The sequence below is a fragment of the Eumetopias jubatus genome, unplaced genomic scaffold (genome assembly GCF_037043125.1).
Source record: "Eumetopias jubatus isolate StellerSeaLion01/CBP00866 unplaced genomic scaffold, mEumJub1_p1.0 scaffold_12, whole genome shotgun sequence".
In the NCBI taxonomy this organism is placed as follows: domain Eukaryota; kingdom Metazoa; phylum Chordata; class Mammalia; order Carnivora; family Otariidae; genus Eumetopias; species Eumetopias jubatus.
The window spans coordinates 24,282,378-24,307,360 of NW_028274818.1; the positions used below are offsets into that span (position 1 = coordinate 24,282,378).

Genomic DNA, 24,983 nt, shown 5'->3' on the forward strand with positions numbered 1-24,983 from the left:
ATTTCTTCAGATCCCAAAAGCTCTTTCTTTTCTGACTTTGACAAGTTCTGTGGACAATTATTACATGACTCTCTTTCATGTTTGGGATCCACTATTTTCCAGGAGGTGGAGTAGGACTTGAATCTGTGGGAACCTTGAGTGGATTTAGAGTGTTCCACGCCAAGGGAACAGTATGTGCAAAACTCTGACAACAAAACAATATTTGGGAAATATCAGGGTGAGCAGATTCTACTCAAGATGTAGGAGAATTTTATGAACTGATGCTGGATAAGAGGCAAAGAAAGGATTATTCAGGTTATTTTCAAGGCATGTCAGCACTTAGATTAACTTTATGATTGATAAAAAGCCATAAAGAAGACTTAAGGAAAGAAAGAATATAACTGTATCTAGATTTTTTGAAAAGTGTTTTTCATATGTTGTGCTTTGGTAAGGAAGAGAAGATCAGGAGCTTATGCAGGGTGTGTGAGTGTGGGGATTGGGATAGGGTGTTGGCTGACGAGACGCAAAGCAGAACATATTAGAGATCTAGTTTGTTGGTAGAAAACACAGCTGATGTTTCCTAAATATTGGATGCAAGAGAGAGTAATAATCAAGCGATTCACAGCTTGTTTTAAAAATTTTTTCATAAGCAAGCAGGTAAATGGCAATGCCTTTTTGTAAGGTGGTGCCGACAGACGAAGGAACACTTTGGGAGGAACATCACAACTTTTGACTTGAGCACGTTATGGTTGAGCGGCCCATGGACAATCAAAATTGGATATGTAAACTACAGAGTTGAATATATGTATCAGAGGTATATATTTGGAATTATCACCCAAAAAATGATGATATCAAATTGGATAAGAATGCAGAATAGAAAGAGAAGAGAGCTCAGGATTGAGCCCTGAAGCATTCCAGCGTTTAGGTGTCGGGCAGAAGAGAAATAGGTGGCAAATAGATAGAAAAAGGAGGACCCAGACAACAGGGAGAAGAAAACATTTTGGAATGACTTCTCATAGATGTGGAGAGAAGAAAATGATTAAAGGACAAGGAAGTATAAGTGAATCCTGTGGAGTCAGCCTGGTCAATTCCGTCACTTATAAAATTCCAATTCCATCATTTACTAAATTCCAGTTCCATCATTGATTAAACATATATCTTAGGGCAACAACCAAGCTTATTTGAAGCTTTGTTCACTCTTCCTCATCTGCAAAATGTTTTAATAATTACAAATGCTCTAATATGTCAAAGGATTGTTTTTGTTTTAGTATGATTCTAATATTTAAATTCCAGTTTTTAATTTTATAAATTTATTAGCAAGATAGGAGGGTTCCAAATAAGAAAAATTCATTTTTATAATATTTAGGAATGTCACAAATGTCACAAACTTGGCAAATTTGAAGGGATAATTTTACATATTCCTAATTTGAATCAGAATAATCAATAATTTATTAATAGATGGTATAAATTATAGATTCAATAAGAATAGATAGTTGTATATTATATAAATATTCAGGATACCTAGAATATGCCTAGTTATGTGGCCTTGAACATATTTCTTTATTTTGTTTCATGTTTCAGTTTATGATTCAGTTTGATTTCTTTACTAATATAATTAATATATACTATGAATTAAGCTATTTTAATAGTTTCTTTAAACAACATTAGAAATGCCTTGTGTGTGTTCTGGTTCTCCAGTTATATTTACATTAAACAAAAATACCAATTCTTATTTGAGTGCAATTTTAAATTGTAGCATCACTTTTTTAATGTGAGAGAATACTTTTATGTTTTGAGAGTACAAAACAATATCACATTGTATTTTATAAATAAATGTCAGTTATAAAATCAGATCCAGTATAAGCAAGTTGACATTACAAATACATTTTCAGGATACATACATTGTTATTCAATGCCTTAATATTTCTGAGTCCCTATGAATTTAGAAGGTGTGTAAAATCTAATATGTAATATTTTTCAAGGAGAAGGATTTCTCTGATGCCCCTCTGTATATGCAGTACCCAGCACCTCATTTTTACAAGACACATATAAAATTTACTTTGGTGATGATTAATTATATAGTCTTACTAAATTATTTGACTTTTTTATAGAAATAGAATGCAAGGTTCCAGAAGTAGGAGAATACTTAGTTCCTGAACCCAGAAAACACAAATATAGAGTTGGAGACCTGTTGAAATTCTCCTGCAGACAAAGACTTAAAAGAGTTGGACCAGATTCAGTTCAGTGTTATCACTTTGGATGGTCCCCTAATCTTCCAACATGTAAAGGTGAATATCTATCTTACAATTGCTAAAACAAGAATTAGGATATCAACCTTCGTTTGTCACTCTTAATTTTCTGTTGGCTTCGAGTGTGTCTATGATCTAGTGCGTTAAGCCAGGACATGTGTTGGTTAGTAGATACCTCAGACTTCCTTATGTAAACAATTAATCTCCAATTTTTCTTGAAATATGTAGTGGAAGTACGGATAGATACATATATGATGTCTCACACTCTTTTGTTATTTTTCCTTTTGCCTACAGTTCCACCAATAATATTGGACACTTTGTATAGCATGGGCCTTATCTCAAGTTTTATTGAGTGTCTAAATCATATTCAAGCAACTTATAGTCAATTGAATCACATGTATGGCTTAATCAAAGTTAAAACATCTTGATCAAATGCTTGCCTCAAATGATGGCATTTTTTCAAACAGTTTTGATAAAATGTTTCCATGGAATATAAATATTGCTGTAATTTACACAACCACATTTATTAATTGGTTTGCATACATCTTAGAATACCTAGATTATTAAACATATTTCTTGGGCTAAAATATTTCCTATACACTAGTTCAGTGTAAGTAATAGAACTGGGAAACATGTTTCTGGTGCAAACACCGTTGTTTAAGAAGGCTATAATAAATTATATTATAATTATATAAATTAATTTCTAAAAACTCTCTATTGTATGGATTTTTAAGTTGTAAAATAGATAATTTAACCATTATTCACACAGTATTTCTCTTGTAGAGCAAACAAAACAGTGTCCACCACCTCCTCAACTCCTCAATGGGGAAGTGAAAGAAACAGACAAAGAAATCTATGAACACAATGATTTGGTGGAATACATTTGCAATACTAGATTTCTGATGAAGGGTTTTAATAAAATTCAGTGTGTTGATGGACAATGGACAGACTTGCCTATGTGTATTGGTAATGTATAAAAATATTCATATTTAAACATAAGTCAACACTCTTTGTATTCATATAAACACATAAATTGCATTTTGTAAATAAACATATTTCTGTGAAATTTTCACAGAGGTGGAGAGTACATGTGGAGATATACCTGAACTTCATTATGGCTCTGTTGCTGAGTCTTCTTCCCCTCCCTATCGCCATGGAGATTCAGTAGAGTTCAATTGCAGAGAAGATTTTACAATGATTGGACACAAGTCAATTACATGTATTAGTGGAATGTGGACCCCACTTCCTCAGTGCATTGGTGAGAAGACGCTTCTCAAATTGACAGTCAATGAAATTTAATATTTTTATGGTAAAAACTATATTTGCAAACATATATTTGAAATTTAGGTATATTCTTGAAAATGTCAGGTCTTAGGGGTACCTGGGTGGCTCAGTCGGTAAGCATCCACCTTCTTCTGCTCAGATCAGGATCTCAGGGTCCTGGGATTGAGACCCCACATCAGGCTCCCTGCTCAGCAGGGAGTCTGCTGCTCCCTCTCTCTCTGACCCTCCCCCTGCTCATGCTCTCTCTCACTCTCTCTCAAATAAGTAAATAAAATCTTATTTAAAAATGTAAGTTCTTAAATTACAGTGAAGGTAGACACTGCTTATTGCTCATTATATGTCTACAAATTAGCAATAGAATTTTATCAGTCTTTCTGTCCCTGATATTAACACTGTTTATAAGTGTGAAGCTAAATTTTATTTATGGTTATTCATATGATTTAAATATGAGTACTAATGACCAAGAAAATAGAACTATATTTGCAAAAAGATCACTTTTGTTTTTATGTGGCACTCTTGATTTCAGGTCCTGGAAAACAAAGTTACTACCCACTTGTTACATTCCTATAGGAATCTTGCCTCTCTCAAAGTTTCTAACAATTTCCCAAACTGTTTCAAATGCAATAACAAGTTAATGTGCTGAAGGGTGGGTGGGCTGCAGGCCCTCACAGTCAGTAGGAGAACTCAGTCAAAGGAGGCAGTCAGGGTTAGCCTAGGAAACAAATCTGATGGATGGACTTCCTTCTGATTGATGTATGTAAATCATCCTGACCCTTTGGATGACCAAGTCTTTTATGACTAACATGGAAAATATTGGGGGCCCTTTTCATTTTTCCCTTGGAATGAGTTCTTTCCTAGAGTTTTCCTAGGTCTTACATTCAAAGAGAGCCCTGGATGTCCAGTCTTACTTATTCGTCAGATTTCTAGGCATTAATTGTTCCAACGAGAAGGTAGGGCTTGGGCTCATGCTCTGTGAGAGTGAGATTTACTCCTATTTTGTTCATGATGTATTCCCAATACACAAAAGACTGGTGGACCCACAGCAGATATTAAACAGGAGTTTGTTGAATGAATCATGAGTTTTGTTGCTTATTAATCCTTACATTTTTGCTAAACACATTCCCATTAGAAGTATCATCAGTCCTTCAGGACCAAACTTCATCTTTGTCCTCTTCTGTCTCCACAGATGATCTCCCTTATTTCACATGGGAGGAAAAACCCAAAGTTGTAACAGGCATGAAAATTCTCAACTTTTCACTCTTATTCTAAAATATATGCTTCAATTATTACTCTTTTCTGATCTCAGAGTTTGCCTTCCAAAGGTTAATATTCTACCTATATTCAGCTTAACATAATCCCCTTACAGGTATAATAGACCTTACACCAATTTTCTCCTCTCAATGTTTGTTTTGTTTTGTTTTTAAGATCTTATTTATTTATTTTGACAGAGGGAGAGAGAGACAAGAGAGGGAACACAAGCAGGGGGAGTGGGAGAGGGAGAAGCAGGCTTCCCGTGGAGCAGGGAGCCCGATGCGGGCTCCATCCTAAGGAGCCTGGGACCACGACCTGAGCCGAAGGCAGACACTTAACGACTGAGCCACCCAGGCGCCCCTCAATGTTTATTTTGTACCTCTAACTAGTCTAGCTGTTCACCCTTCCCCGAATGTTTATTTTCTCCTAAGAAACAAAGAAATTCTTTCAGAAACCAATCAATCATAGGACAATGACAACAACCGCCACCACTCCTTTTGACTATAGATCGTCCTTCAGTTACCATCACCTGAACACCTTGTTTTGTCTCCCTCAACACTGTGGACAAGCCCTAAAAACAGAACTAATTCTCAGCCTCTAGTGTGTTTTGAATTAGTCTCCTTTGTTTTATTTTTTGTTGTATTACAAAATCGTCACTTCTTTGGCTAATTGTTAATAAATCATTAACAAAGACCTACATCAACTCATATTTTATCAAATCCAAAAAGTACTTTAATCTGCATTGAATTTTTGAAATACGTAGCTATATAAAAATTTGTGATATTTAACTCAGAGTCAGTGAAAATTTACTATTATAGCATTATAATAAGGATGATCTGGTATATAAAATAGTTCTTCAAAGATTATAAGAATATAAATAGGAGGGTGCCTGGGTGGCTCAGTTGGTTAAGTGGCTGCCTTCAGCTCGGGTCATGATCCCAGAGTCCCAGGATCGAGTCCCACATCGGGCTCCTTGCTCAGCGGGGAGTCTGCTTCTCCCTCTAACACTACCCCCTCTTGTGCTCTCTCTTTCTCACTCTCTCTCTCAAATAAATAAAAAAATTTAAAAATAAAAAAAAAGAGTATAAACAGGAAACAGGTTGTGGCTTTAAGTACCCAACTTCTAATTCTAAGAATCTGTTCCTAATTTTTAGTGATCATGCAAAAGATCTACTTAAGTATTCACATTCTGTATACTACATCTTAGATGTACTTTTCTTATTATATTACATTACCTTTATTGAAAAAAATATATATAAACTAGCAACTTCATATATTCTATTTCCACAGATAAATATGGGACCAAATGTAGTCAGGTGATGACTGTTCAGTCTGTAGATCATCCAAAAAAGTGAGCCTCTTACACTTTTCTAATCCCCAAAGTGCAGAATGTATTTATGATGGACATTTTCTCTGAAATTTCAGACTGGACACAGGACTTATGTTCATACATAAGAGCCCATCTCATGCAATATGGTCAGGAATAAATTGGTTGGTGGGGTTTATGGGCTCAAATTCTAATTTCATTATACTATTGACTCTAAGCTATTTTTTGTAGTAGTTGCTTTGATTCTTATAATTAGTCTTTTCAAGGGAATATTTTCATTTTATAGAAAATGATAAACTTGAGAAGTGTAAATACAGCTTGACTAGACAAGAAGCAAATCCATTAAGTAAGAATGTATTTGATCATAATGAGAAAATAAGTTATAAATGCAGAACAGGAAAGCAGAAACATTCAACATGCATAAATGGACGATGGGATCCTGAACTAAACTGCACAGGTAAGCTCTTGTTTACAATATTTTCAAAAACTTACTCTATTTCTTCCTAATTTATAAAAGTAGTATCTTTGCAGCTTCTAAAAAATTTTACCTATGTATTGCTACACAGAAACTAACCAAAACCCTATTTCTAAATACTAATTGCATCAGTGCATTAGTCCGCTATAAAACAAAACATCCAGAAACTTGGTGGTCTTGAATTAACATCTGGCCAGGTATCTTGAAGAATTAGTATTTGGGTTTGCTTTGAGGCTGAAGAGAGCACAAAGCTGGCATCCCCCTGGTCTCTGTGCCCTGAGAAACACCTCTGTAGCCTCCAGATGTGTGGCAAATCTGAAGTCTGCCCCTCAAGCGAAACGTCCAGGACAAGTAAATTGGCCTTTTTCACAACAAGACTGAGGGTGTGTTTCAGGGGGCTGTCTGTGTAGTGCCCTGGAGGCGGTAGCCTGCCAAGAATTACCTGTCCCATTGTTACAGTCCTGCGGGAGCCAGAAAGGCAAGCCCCTCTGGCTACTAGCTCCAAGAGATGGAGGATCATCCCCTATGTGGACCGAGCATGTTGCCAGCTTTAGTGAGAAGGCAGGGCTGGGCCACACCTGCTGGCTTTTATGGGGCCACAGGAGAGCACTGGGCTGGAGTGCACCTGGCGGTGTTCTCAAGGTGGAGGGCGAGTGTAAAAATGGCACCTGCCACACCTCCGTCGTGGAAAGAGTCCCAACAGACCCCTGCCCCTCAGGTAGATGCTTTAAGATTAGCAAATGGCTCTCCTTCTCATACGTCTAGGTATTTCTCAAACTGTTCCGTTCACGTTGGTCCCCTGGGGGTAGTGAGTCTGGGTGCCAGTTCTTTAAGAAAACTATCTCAGGGGGTGCCTGGATGGCTCAGTTAGGTGTCCACCTTCCAATCGGGTCATGATCTCAGGGTCCTGGGATCGAGCCGCACATCAGGCTTTCTGCTGAACAGGAAGTCTGCTCCCTCTCCCTCTGCTGCTCTCTCTCTCTCTGTCAAATAAATAAATAAAATCTTTAAAAAAAAAAAAAGAATCTCCGTTCTCTGCAGCCCATTGAGTCTCCTGGATGTGAGACCCATTGGTTTTCAAAGCCAGGTGTTGGGGGGCTCATCTTTCTTTTGCAGGTCCCAGAGTTTGGGGTGCTGATGTGGGACACAAACCTCTCTCTCCTCAGGGAGAAGCTCTGGATTTGTGAGATCCCACCTGAGAGTGTGTAGCCCTGCCAAGGGTGGGAGTTTGGTCCCTACTGGGTCTCTGACTCTCCCACCCATCTCGATGTGGCCCTTTTACTGTTTGTTGTGAAGGAGCTATTCAGCTAGTTTTCAGGTCTTTTTTAGAGGAAATTGTTCCATATGTACCTGTGTGTCTCTGGGAGGAAATAAGGTCAGTTTCTTCCTATACATTTGTCCTCACACTTGATTTGTGCACATTGATTTTATACTCTGACACTATACCAAGTTGCATTATTCATTTTAGGTACTGTTTTGTAGATCTGTTGCAATTTTCTGTAAGCAATTATGTCACTGAAAATACAAGACTTTATTTTTGCCGGTCCTTTTTTATTTTTATTTTTTCTCTTATCACACTGACTTGGACCTCCAGTAAACTGTTGAAAGGAAATGATGAGAACATACAACTTTGCCCTATTCCTGATCACTGGGAGAGGATATTCAACATTTTACCACAAGTATAATGTCAATTTAGGATTTTTGTAGATGCCCCTTATCAGCTTAAGGAAATTCCCTTCTATTCTTACTTAACTGAGTGAGAAATTTTATGATCAACCCATGTTGAATGTTTTTAAATGCTTTTTATGTATCTCTCGATATGATAATATGATTTCCTTAATTCTGTTAATCCAGTGAATTATATACATAAATTTTTGGATGTTGAACAGATCTCTCCTCCCTAGAGTGAATTCTACGAGGTAGTGACAGGTTATTCTTTCTATATTTTCATGTACTCGATTTGCTGATATATTTTTAAGGGGTTTTACATCTATATTCATGAGGAATACTAATCTATAGCTACTTTTTCTTTTAATGCCTCTCCCAAGTTTTGTTGTTAGGATTATCATGGCCTCATAAAACGAATTGAGGACTGTTCTCTGCTTCTCTGTCTTCTGAAAGTATAAATGTAATATTATTATTACACATATTATTATTTTATTATTTGTATCTTAAATGATTGATAGACTTCACCTATAAAGTCATCTGATACATAATTTGCTTTTTTGGAAGTTTTTTTGATGAAGAATTCAATTTCTTTAATAAGTAGTAAAATATTCAGATTTTCTTACTGTCTTTTGTCAACGCAAGGAAGTTGGATTTTTGAAGAAATATCTATTTTATCTAATTTATGAAATTGATTGGTATACATTTGTTTCTAATACTCACTTAATATTCTATTTTCATTTTAATTATATAGTGTGTTTGTTGGTATTACTTCTTTCATTCTTGACATTGATAGTTATTTTTCTCTTTCATCTTTATTATTCTTCCTGGGTTTTCTTTTTTTCTTCAGTTTTATTAATATTTCCAGATAGCCAGTTTTAACACTTAATTTTCTCCATTTACTCTCTCTTCTATTTTTTAACCTTATTAACATTCACTATTTTTTTGTTTTCTTTTTTCTATTTGTCTTTCCAATTTTTTCTCCTCTGTGGACAAACTGTTTTTTTCATTCTACTTACTTTGCTTTTAATTTTATTTTTTCATTTCTTAAGGTAGAAAATTAAAACATGGATTTAAACCATCCTACTTTTCAAAGATAAACTCCATTTTTCCTTCCAAGTACAGCTGTAGCAGTCTCAAAATTTTTATATCTCAAAATTTTTATACACATTTCATTTTCCTTTAATTCTATGTGAAATGTTTTCTAATATTCCTTGTGATTTCTTCTTTGACCTATCAGTTATTTTGAATTTTGTTTCTTAATTTCCAAATATTTATTTTTTCCTGAATAAAGTTATTCTCTTTTAACAGCTTTTTTGTGGTATGATTGCTATACAAAGAACTGCAAAAAAAAAAATACAGAATAATTTTTAAAACATAAAAATAAAATAAAATACAAATAATTAATTAAAATACAAAGAAACTTTTTTAAAAAGTATAAACAGGTGATTTGCAGAATAGTAATTCTGCCTTTAGGGAAATTTAGTTGTTAGACCAACCTATAGCAAAAATGTATCAAAGGAAGTACAAATTAAGATTATTAGGGCAAAAATGGTAAAGATCAGATACAGAAGAAACTCAATCTTTGACAATGCATTGAAAAAAAATGCCAAGATATTTAAAACAAATAAGAAGAAAAGGTTTTGATTAAATATAAAATACTTCTACACTTAGATAGAAATAGAAAATATGAGAAATAGAAAATATTAGTAAGCATGAATGAAGTGTATTCAGTCAAATATTTCTCTGAATTGACTACAAAATCTTGAGTAACTGAAAGGACTTACAAGACTTCCCAGTGTACACTCACATAAGACCTTTAATGAAATAAATGCACGACAGGAGAAAGCAAAATCAAGGAATCATAGAGAGATCCAAAAGCCTCCAGGTACAGCCATCCAAAGTCTTCCCTCAGTTGAACAAGACATGCTTTGTCTTCAGATTATGAGCTGCCGCAATACATGTGCGGTATCTCAGTTCTCTGGGAGCTCAAACACGAGTTTACAGAGGAATCTTGTGTCCCTTGCTGGTCATGCAACTGAAGCCAAGGCTGTCTGATCTGTTCAACAGGGTGCTTTTCGTTAGCCTATCTCTCTCTTACTGTTTACTAGGCAAGCTAGTAAACAGTACCTCCAGAGAGTTTTGAACTTTAAACAACACACTGTAAACATTAGTGACCATATCTAATTCTTATCTTAGCCAAGAATCTGTATCAGATAATTGATCGTTAACTACATGTAATTCTTCCTCTGACTAATTAGCTTCCGTTCCACACCTTGTGAGGGTATAAATCCAATCACAATACATTTGATTATGGATATCTGTAAACAAGATCCTGTTATCAGTATTTATTTAGTGCCTCTTACTGAGTGGACAACTCAGAACATCCTAATGGTTAGAAACCATTAAAATAAGTTTTACATAAATCAAGCAAGATTTGTCACAGAAAGAATAAAAGGAAGATACTACAAGTAACATGGTGAGAATATAAACCACATGTGATATATTAAAGTGCTCTACAAGCCCGAGTATAACATGTTTAAATATCGAACATAATGTCATTATTTGATTATTAATGGTACATTATTATTGAGTTTTCTGGTTAATTATCTGGTTAATATGTTTAACTTATTATTTTTAATCAAGAAATCTAAATTTTAATATTTTTAGAAGTTAGAACGCAGTCATGCCCTCCTCCACCTCAGATTCCCAAAGCTCAAAATATGGCAACGACGGTGAATTATCAGGATGGAGAAAAAGTATCTGTTGTCTGTCAAGACAATTATATGCTTCAGGATGCAGAAGAAATTGTGTGCAAAGATGGAAGATGGCAGTCAATACCACGCTGTGTTGGTCAGTACTGCGTAACTTGCTTCATAACATTCTTTCAAATGAGGTTAATACTCCCCTGTGTTTTGTGAAAAGGAACAAGATGAAGACCTTTCTCTATACCTATTTCACTTTACCTTGAAACAGTACATTACAAACTAAGTATACAAATCAATCAGCATTCTTTCACTTCTACTGTGAAATGAACAGACAAAAACTTTGGGTTATTGTGCAAATACCAGAGAAAACTTCTCTTTATGCCTATTTTAGTCCTCATGATGAACAGGACAAGAATGAGGGGGCATAGTGAACAAGTAGATAATAGCATAGATTTTATGGGGACATATATGCTTGCAAGTTTCAAATGTTTTTCAGTTTTTCATTAATTTAATTTGTTCAAATTATCCTTATTTTAAAATCCCAAATGGTATTTGATTGCATTTTTGAATTATACATTGTATCTATACTTGACCCTTTGATCTCTGTTCTTCATATAGAAAAACTTGCATGTCCTCAACCACCTCATATAGAACATGGAACCATTAAATCATCTGAATTTTCAGAAGAAAGAGAAGAATCATTGAAACCTAAGATTTACCCACATGGCAGCAAGTTAAATTACACGTGTGAGGATGGTTTCAGGATATCGGAAAAAGATGAGATAATATGCCAGATGGGAAAATGGAGTTCTCTACCCCGGTGTGTAGGTGAGGACAGTATGCAAACTAAAATTCTAGTTCCAATTTTCAGTAAAATCCATTAAACATAATTGTCATCGAAGTCATGAGAAAGAATCCGTTAGGTTTCTAAATATCTCAAATCATTTATATATTTATGTATTTTACCAAATAATTTTTGCATAATCAAATCTATCCCATTTTTGTTAATTTGTTTGGTTCATTATAGAATCACTTTTAATTCTGGCAGTTGTTTAATTAAAACTAGATGAGTAGTGCAGTTAAACCTACCTATTTATATATAGGTATGACTATTCATATTCCTACCTCTTTATATAAGTTGTACTGTTTGCTTTGCCATCAGTTCTGTTGTGTTTTTCTTATCATTTTCTTCCTGATTTCTTACAATATGTGGTACTTATCTTAAGATGATTAATTCTCAATGCCCTTCTTTCTATCATTCACTATATTGGTTTAAGAAGCACTGATAGTCTCTTTCATAAATATATTGACATTTTTATTTTTTATTTTTCTTAAGTTTTCACTTAAATTCCAGTTAGTCAGCATACAGTGTAATATTAGTTTCAGGTGTACAATATAGTGATTCAGCAATTCCATACAACACCCGGTGCTCATCACAGTGCCCTCCTTAATCCCCACCACCTATTTCACCCATCCCCCCACCCACTTCCCCTCTGGTGACCATCAGTTTGTTCTCTATACTTAAGAGTCTAATTCTTGGTCTGCCTCTCTCTTTCTTTTTTCCCCTCTGCTCATTTGTTTTGTTTCTTAAATTCCACATACAAGTGAAATCATATGGTATTTGTCTTTCTCCGATTTATTTTACTTAACATTATACTCTCTAGCTGCATCCATGTCATTGCAATTGGCAAGATTTCACTCTTTTTTATGGCTGAGTAATATACATACCACCTTTTCTTTATCCATTCATCTATCAAGGGACATTTGGGCTGCTTCCATATCTTGGCTATTTTAAATAATGCTGCTATAAATATCAGGGTACATGTATCCCTTTGAATTAGTAATTTTGTATACTTTGGGTAAATACCTAGTGGTGCAATTGCTGGTTCATAGGGTAGCTCTATTTTTAACTTTTTGAGGAATCTCTGTACTGTTCTCCAGAGTGGCTGCGTCAGTTTGCATTCCCACCAACGGTGCAAGACGGTTCCCCTTTTTCCGCATCCTTACCAGCACCTGTTGTTTCTTCTGGGTTTTTTGTTTTATTTTAGCCATTTTGACAGGTGTGAGGTGGTATCTCATTGTGGCTTTGATTTGTATTTCCCTAATGATGAGTGATGTTGGGCATCTTTTCATGTGTGTTGGCCATCTGTAGTCTTCTTTGGAAAAATGTCTATTCATGTCTTCTGCCCATTTTTAATTGGATTATTCACTTTCCAGGTGTTGAGTTTTATAAGTTCTTTCTATATTTTGGATACTAACCCTTCATCAGATATGTCATTTGCAAATATCTTCGCCCTTTAGTTTTGCTAATTGCTTCCTTCATTGTGCAGAAGCTTTTGATTTTGAGGTAGTCCCAGTAGTTTATTTTTGCTTTTATTTCCCTTGCCTCTGGAGACATATCTAGAAAGAAGTTGCGACAGCTGATAACATATTGACATTTTTAGTTTCAGGCTCTTGCTCTGGTTGCCAGCGGGACACACATCAGAACGGCGGTTTTAGGAGTATTTGTGCCCCTTCTCTGTGTTATGATTGTAGCTCCCGTGTTATCATTCTTTTTCAAATAATATTTCCAAATATGAAAACCAGTGCATAAAACTAAATTTCAAGAGTTAATGGAGTCATTCTTCCTTTCTTTCTTTCTTTTTTTTTTTTTAGGGCTTCCTTGTGCGCCACCAGAATATGTGGTGGAATATAGTATTCCACTTCGCAAATCAGACACTTACCAGTATGGAGAAGAAATAGTGTACGAATGTGTCGAAGGTTTTGGGACGAATGGATCTGCATCTATAAAATGTTTAGGAGGAAAATGGTCCCATCCTCCAAAATGCATAAGTATAGTGCATTTAATTTTACTCTAAGGTTGATCAATATTCTTAATTCAGAACATAAATGGTACAAATATGAAACCAGGCAGTAATTTGAGAATTTAACAAGGTATCTCTGAGAAGTTGAGGAGTCTGGTAGAGAACTAATAACCCTAGTAATAATAAAAGTGTGACAGCATAAGCCCAAATTATTTCACTTTTACGTTGCTTTGTGTGCACATTCAGCATCCTCTGATAAACTTCCTCAGACTCCTCATCTCCGTCCCTGGACCACAGCTGGTCCCTGTTCAGTGATCTCATCATTATTCAATTTACTGTTAGTTTATCAGTTATCTCTTTATAAGTACATAATTTTCTAAGATATTTGACATAATTAAAAGTAACAGATTTTGAAGAAGCAAAAAATGCAAATACATACATAATGTAGGTGGCCTGTATGGGCAAAAAAGAATTTGAATGGAAGAAGTGTGATATCAAGCATTACATGTGTCCCTATCTTTTCACGCTTCCAACATCATCATCCCCATGTTTTACTTTTGATAAACATAGGACTAGTCAATATAATTAAATCAAAAGATTTCTAACACATTTTTTTCAACTTATAACAGTGCTCATTGGTTTGATGTGCACCTATTACTCTACATTATAGTTATTGGTCATTACATATTTTAAAAGATTTACTGAACAAGTACATATTCTTTTCTTTCAGGAACAGACTGTTTTGGCTTACCCGACTTTGGTAATGCCATACCCATAGGCCGAATGAGGGAATCATATAGGTCAGAAGAAAAAGTGACTTATCAATGTCCAAAATATTACCAGTTGGATGGACCCAATTTTGTACAGTGTATTAAGAGCCAATGGATAGGAAAGCCAACATGCAAAGGTACTTCAATAAAATTTTAGAATCTATTTATCAAAATGTCTTAAGTAATACAATATAGAATTCCCTCTAACATCATTTAAACAGTGGACATAGATTATTTTTTAGGCCAGGTCAAAGAAGGTTTATGCTTTAACCTAAAGGATGAAATGGTGTACTCAGTTGTTAATCTTAAAGCCCAACAGTTCTCAAACTATGGTCTCTGGAATAGCAGCATCAGCGTCTTCTGGGAAATTGTTAGAAATGCAAATGTAAATTCACTGGCTCACTCAGACCTGTTGAGTCAAAAACTCTGAGACTGCAACCCTGGAAGTGTCTTAATTCCCAAGGGATTCGATGTATACTCCAGTTTAGGAACCATAGCTAGAGGCTATTATCCTGTACATCCACCTGAATCTCACTGGTGAATAATACATTACGCATTGAAAAGTCTTTAAGAATTTGCAAAAAAAAAAAAAAAAAAAAAAGAATTATTAAAGAGTGTTTTTATAAATTATACATTTATTTTTCTGTTATTTTTCCACATCTCCTGTTTGGATCCTTGTAGGAAACAGAACGCCACAACGACCACTGGTGCATGTTCGCTCAGACTCCGAGATCTCTGAGGAAACTCGAGATTGCAGGGTTAAAAATAACCCGAAAGGATCAGAGTGAAATGCCCTTGGAACGTGTGTGGTCAGTTCTAAAGTCCGCAGCAGAAGATGTCTTGTAGATAGGAAGCCAGCTGTAAACCGCACACTGGGCACTCCCCTCTTCGTCCCCTTGTCCTGTAAACAGCACTCTGGGCACTCCCCTCTGTTCCTTTATTCTGGCTTACAGATTCTTACGTGCTTGACTAATCCTGTATACATGGAGCGATGTGCCTTACTACGCCCCTGCTGTAAATCATTATAGATCTATATCGCTGTAGAGGGTATATAAGAGGATGGAAAATAAACCTCGGCGCCACGGGCTGTTAGCTCGGGGTCCCCTGTGCCTCGCTATACAGTCGTCTCTTTTCCTCAGTTCCTTCGCCGCCCCAGGCCCCGACTCTCTGAGGTCGACAGATCCTCAGTTAATCATCCTTCCTTCAACTACAGTATTCTTCAAAGTATGTTAATTCTTCATCTATTCTCTAAGGAAGTGCCTACTGTGTTTATTTTCCTAAAATTACATTCATAAACAGGATGATTGCAAGCCAAAATCTGACATCAAATAATCTTTTACTATTATTTTCTTGTGGTTTATAAGTTTATATTGAATTTATTTGTAATATTGATTTTCCTAAAAAGGGGAAAGAAATCTCCAGAAAAACTCTCATTTTCATAGACGCTTAAATCTTATCAAAAGATATTGCTTTATCTCTTTTTCTTCAATCTTATAGGTAAATTTCTTAAAATTGGCTCTCTTTCGTGACAGATGAACTGTTGATTTTAAATCCCCCTTCAGATATATTTGGAGTCCTGTTCGTTGATTTGCTACTCAAAATGATCATTATGTTAGAGATGCTACTTTTTTCCTTTCTATTCAGATACTTCCTGTGAGACTCCACCCGAAGTGAAAAATGCTATTATACTAAATAAGAAGTCTAGTTATCTACCTGGTCAGAGTGCCCGTTATGAATGCGTCAAACCTTTTGATCTGTTTGGGGAAGTAGAAGTGATATGTTTAAATGGGACCTGGACACAACCCCCTCAGTGTGCAGGTAAAGTATCTTATTTCCCCTCAAATTTTAGAGGGGAATATATATATATATTATATTATATACTATATATAATATAATATATTAAGGACTGGCTATGTCAGTATAAATATATAATGACATAGTTCTTATGGAATCTTTTTTTATCTCAAATAAAATGACGGTGCTTAAAATCCAATTTTTTCTTTTTGTGGGCTGCATAGTGAAATTATCTATTTATTTTATGAAAGATTTGGCCAGATTAGGACAGTTGGAATCACAGAAAATTCTCTTTTTTTTTCTTATTTTTAGAGAGAGAGACTGTGAGCATGAGTGCGAACAGTGCGGGGTGGGTCAGAGGGGAAGGAGAGAATCTTTAGCAGACACCACACTGAGCACGGAGCCTGATGTGGCGCTCGATCTCACAACCTTGAGATCATGACCTGAGCAGAAATCAAGAGTCAGACATTTAATCAACTGAGCCACCCAGGCACCCAGAAAATTCTCTATCTTAAGCATTAAGATACTCAGTTATTTCCTGAGGAATAAATGTATTAAAGATATATGGGGGGGGCGCTGGGTGGCTCAGTCAGAGCAGAACCTGCTTCCCCCTCTGTCTGCCGCTCCCCCTGCTTGTGCTCTCTCTCTCTCTGACAAATAAATAAAATCTTTTTTTAAAAAATGATATGCTGAGGACATTTGACAGCTCTGAAATTTCACTTTGAGACACACAATCAGCAACTGGGGCATGTTCATAGAATCTGATATAAATTTGGGCTTCTTCAGCATGTGGATTATATAAAGGAAGCTTACTAGTTGAGCTCCACCAGAGAATTAGTGTATATAGGAAAAAAAGTCTGAGAACTTGGTCATAGGACACTCCAGTAATTAGAGTTTAGGAAAGAAGAGGACCCAACAAAGGAGATATTATAGCTGCTTGTTTTTCAAATCAGCTTTTGCCTGGCATATATATTTTCCAATCTTTTACTTTGAGCCCACCTACGTTTTCATGTTGAAGGTAGTTTCTTTTCGTTGCCATATAGTCGGCGCTTGTTTATGTATCCATTCTGCCATTTTCAGTCCTTTAACTGAAGTATTTAAGCCATTTACACTTAAAATAATTATTGATAGATTAGGGCCTGTGTCAGCCATTTTATTATTTGTCTTCCATTTCTTTCCTCTATTTCTCACTCCCATTCCTTTTTTGGCCATCCCTGCGGACTTTTGGAACATTTTAAAATAATTTTATTTTGATATGTCTTTGTTGTTTTGGAGCGTATCTCTTCATATAGCTTTATCCGCGGCTGCTCAAGGCATTAAGATGCACATACATAGCTTGTCACTCCCCCAACCCCGTTTTGACATTTTACCACTTCAAGTGAAATGAGGAAACCTTACTTCCACTTAGGTCCGTTCACCCTTCCATATTTTATTTATTTTATTTTATTTTATTTTATTTTATTTTATTTTATTTTATTTATTATTTATTTATTGATAAAAAGACAGAGAGAGAGTGAGTGGAGTGGCAGAAGGAGAGGGAGAGAGAAAATCTTAAGCAGACTCCACACCCAGCTTGGAGCCTGACACAGGGCTCAATCTCACAACCCTGAGATCATGACCTGAGCTAAATTCAAGAGTGGACGCTTAACCAACTGACTGAGCCTCCCAGGCACCCCTACCTTCCCCACATTTCAAACATATATTTCTTAAGTATTTCTTCTACATATACTGAACATCATATCAAATGATATAATGTTTCACAAACATCAAACGTCACAAACTCCTTAGGAGAAAAGAGTCCATTATATTTACCCTTATTTTTTTCAGTCCATTGTTTGTTTGTTTGTTTTTTCCTTCATGAAGTCTCAATCCTCTCTCTGTTATCTTTTCCCTGATATTTGAAGAATTCCTTTAGCAATTCTTTAAAGATAGATCTGCTGGAGATAAATGCTCTGTTTTCCTTTGTCTCGGAATATCTTCTTTTCTCCCTTAAACCCTAGAGGATAGAATCACGGGATACAGCATTCAGGGCTGACGGTTCTTGTCTTCTAGCACTTGAAAAATGTTGTCACTTCTTTCTGGCTTGATGGTTACAGATGAGAACCCCGCTGACATTTGAATCCTTTTTCCCCTATAGGTTTGCATAATTTCTATGTAGCTGCTTTTGAGATTTTTTTCTTTCTCTTTAGCTTTCCTCAGTTGAGTGTGGCTTATCTTGGCATGAATTTCTTTGGGTTTGTCCTGTTTGGCTTTTTCAATATGAATGTTTATGCCTTGTGCCCAATTTGGGAAATTTTCAGTCAGTATTTTTAGAAGTTTTTTTGGTTTTGTTTTCAGTCTACTTTCAAAGTGAGTAATTTGTATTCTGTATGCAAGTTTATTTAGCCTTCTGTCATCTGTAATCCATGATTGAGCCCATCCAGTGAGGTGTTCGTTTTAAATTCCATTATTATAATTTTTAGTTCTATAATTCCCACTGGAATTTTAAAAACCATTGCCAAATAATTCCAGTATCTGTGTCATAGAAGTGTTGTGATCTGTTGATTATCTTTTCTCTTTTGAGATTTTCCTGGTCCTTGGTATGATGAGTGATTTTCAATTGTATTCTAGACATTTCGGGTGTTGTGTTAAGATTCTGGATTTTATCGAAATCTCTTATTTACCAGGCCTCCACTACTGCAGAGTGCAAGTCCAGGCTTCCCAGTTGGCCTCCACGACACCATGGTAAGGGGAGAGGTGTCTTGCTTCCTGACTGTGGATAGAAGTCTAGGTTCCACCTTTGACCTCTGTTGATCACTGTTGGTCTCTGATCAACATGGGGAGAGAGTTGGTCAAGGTTTCTTCTATGTTTTCCAGGAGTAATTCAACTATTGTAAAAAGAAATATTTCTGTCTTCCTAGAATACTCCTTTCCTGAGCCTTTGGCTAACAAGAGCAGACAATACTTGGAACTTTTTTTCCCTGAACTTGATATGATTTCTGGGTTCTAGTCTTCTTCAGTGCCCAGTCCAGGATCCATAGGAGGCAACATGAAAACCCAAACAACTCACTGCAGTATAATTCCTTGAATACCAAGGCCTCTGATCCGATCGACATCTTCTCTACATCCTTCACCATCTCTTTTGCTGGTTTTTATATTTTTAGTGATACTGAGAAGGAATAAGCAGAAAGGTCTCTACCTCATCATGTCCAGAACAGGAAGCCAACAATTCTCTTTCCCATTATACAAATGTGTAATTCTTTGACTTTAATTAAAGAAGTTGATGTTCCCTTTATAAGATAAATGAAAATCAATAAACAATGACTAGAGATCCAATAGCCACTGCAGTATGTTGTATGTAACAAGAAAGTGTCTTTGTTTCCATTAGCTATCCATCTGTCCAGTATTTATTCAGGAACAAAAACATTTTTTAACACCAGAATACATAAAGCAGATATATTTGTTAATGCTTCAGGTGTGCTTTCATGTGGGATAAAAGGAAAGCCTTAGCATTGTAATTCTCACTTTAAGTGATTAAAATTTCTTCAATGGGGGCGCGTGGGTGGCTCAGTTGGTTAAGCATCTGCCTTTGGCTCAGGTCATGATCCCAGGTCTTTCTGCTCAGCAGGGAGTCTGCTTCTCCCTCTGCCTCTCCCTCTGGGCTTCTCTCTCTATCTCTCACTGACTTTCTCTCTCTCGCAAATAAATAAATATTTATTGATTTGTCAGAGAGAGAGAGGGAGAGCACAAGCAGGGGAAGCGTCAGGCAGAGGGAGAAGCTGGCTCCCTGCTGAGCAAGGAGCACAATGCAGGACTCGATCCCAGGACCCCGGGATCATGACCTGAGCTGAAGGCAGATGCTTAACCGACTAATCCATCCAGGCGTCCCAAATCAAATTTTTAAAAAATAAAATAAAATAAAATTTCTTCAGTGAATGCTTTCTGTCGACAGAAATCACAAGTCTTGATATTGAATATTGTGCTATATTTTTATTTGCTTTATTTTAACCTGTTTTTCTTTGGTTTTTCAATAAATCAAATAAATTTTTTTTTTTTTTTAGATTCTAAAGGAAAATGTGGGCCTCCTCCACCTATTGAAAATGGAGACATTACCTCATTCCCATCATCAACATATGCTCCGGGATCAACAGTAGAGTACAAATGCCAGTCCTTCTATGTACTTCAGGGACAGAGGACCATAAGATGTAGAAATGGACTGTGGTCATCACCACCAAAATGCTTAGGTAAATATTTCAATATTCTCATGGATCCTGGGAAAATCAGTGTAATAGATGTTTTGCTTATTAATAGAATGTTCATGGATTAACAAACATTTGTTGAATGCTGACTACCAAATACTAATGTGTGAAGAAAAAAAGCTGGGAAAAAAACTCTTGTTCTAGCAAAATATCCTTTAATGAAAGGACTTGATTTCTTCATGTTAAAATTGACATTATGAATCCTTGATTATAACATTTAATGATGTTATAATCTTAAACATAGTACCTCATGTTACATCATTAATCATTTAAAGTGATTTAAATCGACACGATGGGTTTTCAGTGAATTGGTTTGGAAAAGGTTTTGAAAATGAAGCCCTGGACCAGTGTAGAAGATTCTACTTGAAAGTCTAAAATTCTGGGGCGCATGCGTGGTTAAGCGTCTGCTTTCAGCTCAGTTCATGATCCCAGGGTCCTGGGATGGAGCACCGCGTTGGGATCCCTGCTCAGCAGAGAGTCGGCTTCTCTCTCTCTCTCTGCTGCTCCCCCTGCTTGTGTGCTCACTCTCTCTCTCTCTCTCTGTATCAAATAAATAAATAAAATATTTTAAAAAGTTTCGGGGGGAGGAGCAAGATGGCGGAGGGACGTCGCTCCAGTGGCTAAGCGGGGCGTGGAACCCTCTCAGGACAGTGTGGTCTCAGGACCCTTGGGGTCACAGAAAGACCGGTGGTGCCTGAGTGCAGCAGAGCTCCCAGGTATCAGATGGGGGAAGCCGGCTGCAGAGACGGAGCCGAGGCGCGGGCTCTCAACTCGGGGTTGCCATAAACTGTGATCGGTGACAGCTGGGCCACTGCTCCTCCAGCAGGGACCCAACAAGCGGCAGATCCGGGGAGACTCCCCCTCCTCCTCCGGGAGGAGCAGCGGGAGAGCACACTGCAGGGATCTGCTGGGTTTGGAGACTCCACACAGAGTCCTGTGCCAGAGATAGAAACGCTTGGTCACAGGCTGGGTGAGCTTGAAGTGCGGCCGGAGACCGGGGAGACAGGAGTGACTGACTGCTTTTCTCTGGGGGCGCACTGAGGAGAGGAGCCCCGAGTTCTCGTTTCCTCTGGGGCAGAGATTGGGAGGCCGCCATTTTCACTCTCATCCTCCAAAGCTGTACCGAAAGGTTGCAGGGAACAGAAGCTCCCGAGAGCAAACCCGAGCGGATTACTTAGCCCGGACCCAGCAAGGGTGGGACAATTCCACCTCCGGCAAAGACATTTGGGAACCAGGGCAACAGGCCCCTCCCCCAGAAGATCAGCACAACAGCCAGCCAAGACCAAGTTTACAGATCAATGAGAATGGCAGAACTCCAGCACTACGGGAATACTGTACATAGAATTAATGGCTTTTTTTCCATGATTCTTTAGTCTTTCAAATTTTTTAAATTTTCTTTTTCTTTTTTTCTTAATTTTTCTTTTTCCCTTTTTCAACCAACATCTTATCAGTCCCTTTTTTAAAATCTTTTTTATTTTTCATTTTTAGAGTCATATTCTATCCCTTCATAGTAGTTAACTTTATTTTGGTATATATATATAAGTTGTTTTCTCTCTAAAATTTTGGAATACAGGGGATGCCTGGGTGGCTCAGTCGGTTTAACATATGCCTTCAGCTCAGGTCATGATCCCAGGGTCCTGGGATCGAGTCCCACATCGGGCTCCTTGCTCAGCAGGGAGCCTGCTTCTCCCTCTGCTGCTCTTCCGGCTTGTGCTCTCTCTCACTATGTCAAATAAATAAATAAAATCTTTAAAAAATAAAAATAAAATTTTGGGATACAGTTTCTTCTAACAGACCAAAATGTACCCTAAATCTCTAGTGTATGTCTTTGTTCTAGTCTCCTGCCTGATGACATTCTCTCCTCCCCCCTTTTTTTTAATTTCTCTTCTTTCTCTTTTCAACCGAATTCTTATCTTATTGCTTCCTTTTATAAAATCTTTTATAATTTTCATTGTTACAGTCATATTCCATCCCTTCATCATATTGACACTTATTTTTGTACATATATATAAGCTTTTCTTTCTTTAAAATTTTGGGAGGCAGTTTCTTCTAAGAGACCAAAATATGCCCAATATCTAGCGTGTGGCACTGATCTCTTCACCAGCCTGATTATATTTGAATCATATTCTTTTTTTTATCTTTTTCTTTTCCTTTTTTTTCTTTTTTCTTTCTTTCCCTTCCTATTCCCCCTATTTCAGGTCTCTTTTGATTTGTTTAGTGTGTATTTTTCTGCTGTCATTCTTACCCTGTTAGCCTTTTGTTCTCTCATCCATCTATTCTCCTCTGGACAAAATGACAAGATGGGAAAAATGACCTCAAAAAAAAAAAAAAAGAACAAGAGTCAGTACTGACTGCCAGGGACCTTATCGATTCGGACATTAGTAAGATGTCGGAACTGGAGTTCAGAATGACAATTATAAAGGTACTAGCTGGGCCTGAAAAAAGTATGGAAGATATTAGAGAAACCCTTTCTGGGGAAATAAGAGAACTAAAATCTAACCAAGTTGAAATAAAAAAGGCTATTAATGAGGTGTAATAAAACATGGAGGCTCTAACTGCTAGGATAAAAGAGGCAGAAGAGAGAATTGGTGATATAGAAGACCAAATGATGGAAAATAAAGAAGCTGAGAAAAGAGATAAACAACTACAGGATCACGAGGGCAGAATTCGAGAGATAAGTGATACCAAAGATGAAACAATATTGTAATAATTGGGATCCCAAAAGAAGAAGAAAGAGAGAAAGGGCAGAAGGTAAATTGGAGCAAAATATAGCAGAGAAATTCCCTAATTTGGGGAAGGACACAGGCATCAAAATCCAGGAGGCACAGAGAACCCCCCTCAAAATCAATAAAAATAAGTCAACACCCCAACATCTAATAGTAAAACTTACAAGTCTCAGAGACAGAGAGAAAATCCTGAAAGCAGCTTGGGACAAGAGATCTGTAACCTATAATGGTAGAAAGATTAGATTGGCAACAGACCTATCCACAGAGACCTGGCAGGCCAGAAAGGACTGGCATGATAGATTCAGAGCACTAAATGAGAAAAATAGGCAGCCAAGAATACTATATCCAGCTAGGCCGTCATTGAAAATAGAAGGAGAGATAAAAAACTTCCAGGACAAACAAGAACTAAAGGAATTTGCAAACACGAAACCAGCCCTCCAAGAAGTATTGAAAGGGGTCCTCTAAGCAAAGAGAGAGCCTAAAAGTAACATAGACAGAAAGGAACAAAGACAATATACAGTAACAGTCACCTTACAGGCAATACAGTGGCACTAAATGTATATCTTTCAATAGTTACCCTGAATGTAAATGGGTTAAATGCCCCAATCAAAAGACACAGAGTATCAGACTGGATAAAAAAAACAAGACCCATCGATATGATGCCTGCAAGAGACTCATTTTAGACCCAAAGACACCTCCAGATTGAAAGTGAGGGGATGGAAAACCATGTACCATGCTAATGGACACCCAAAGAAAGATGGGGTGGAATCCTTATATCAGACAAATTAGATTTTAAACCAAAGACTATAATAAGAGATGAGGAAGGACACTATATCGGAATTAAAAGGTCTATCCAACAAGAAGATCTAACAATTGTAAATATCTATGCCCCTAACTTGGGAGCAGCCAATTAAATAAGCCAATTAATAACAAAAGCAAAGACATCGACACCAATATAATAATAGTAAGGGAGTTTAACACCCCCTCACTGAAATGGACAGATCACCTAAGCAAAAGATCAACAAGGAAATAAAGACTTTAAATGACACACTGGACCAAATGGACTTCACAGATATATTCAGAACATTCCATCCCAAAGCAACAGAATACACATTCTTCTCTAGTGCCCATGGAACATTCTCCAGAATAGATCACATCCTAGGTCACAAATCAGGTCTCAACCAGTACCAAAAGATTGGGATCATTCCCTACGTATTTTTGGACCAAAATGCTTTGAAACTAGAACTGAATCACAAAAGGAAAGTGGGAAAGAACTCAAATACATGGAGGCTAAAGAGCATCCAACTAAAGAATGAATGGATCAACCAGGAAATTAAAGAAGAATTAACAAAATTCATGGAAACCAATGAAAATGAAAACACAACTGTTCAAAATCTTTGGGATGCAGCAAAGGCAGTCCTAAGAGGAAAGAATATAGCAATACAGGCCTTTCTCAAGAAACAAGAAAGGTGTCAAATACACAACCTAACCCTACACCTAAAGGAGCTGGAGAAAGAACAGCAAATAAAGCCTAAACCCAGCAGGAGAAGAGAAATAATAAAGATCAGAGCAGAAATCAATGAAATAGAAACCAAAAGAACAGTAGAACAGATCAACAAAACTAGGAGCTGGTTCTTTAAAAGAATTAATAAGATTGATAAACTCCAGGCCAGACATATCAAAAAGAAAATAGAAAGGACCCAAATCAATAAA

General features: G+C 36.7%; 1 protein-coding gene across 4 annotated transcripts in view; it reads left to right on the forward strand.

Moving 5' to 3' along the window:
- The window catches only part of LOC114210430 (complement factor H-like), a 64,715-nt gene that overhangs the window by 36,127 nt on the left and 3,605 nt on the right, over positions 1-24,983 (forward strand). The window contains exons 6-16 of one of the 4 annotated variants that reach the window (XM_088017002.1): positions 2,091-2,267; positions 3,012-3,194; positions 3,304-3,486; positions 6,377-6,547; positions 10,901-11,083; positions 11,557-11,766; positions 13,594-13,770; positions 14,473-14,649; positions 16,157-16,330; positions 18,973-19,030; positions 20,347-20,435. In XM_088017002.1, the coding sequence (XP_087873128.1) occupies positions 2,091-2,267; positions 3,012-3,194; positions 3,304-3,486; positions 6,377-6,547; positions 10,901-11,083; positions 11,557-11,766; positions 13,594-13,770; positions 14,473-14,649; positions 16,157-16,330; positions 18,973-19,030; position 20,347 (1,694 nt within the window). In that variant the 3' untranslated portion in view covers positions 20,348-20,435. Of the gene's footprint in view, positions 1-2,090; positions 2,268-3,011; positions 3,195-3,303; positions 3,487-6,376; positions 6,548-10,900; positions 11,084-11,556; positions 11,767-13,593; positions 13,771-14,472; positions 14,650-15,193; positions 15,662-16,156; positions 16,331-18,972; positions 19,031-20,346; positions 20,530-24,983 lie in introns of those variants that run through there. The other 3 variants (XM_088017000.1, XM_088017003.1, XM_088017001.1) reach the window with 3 other exon arrangements.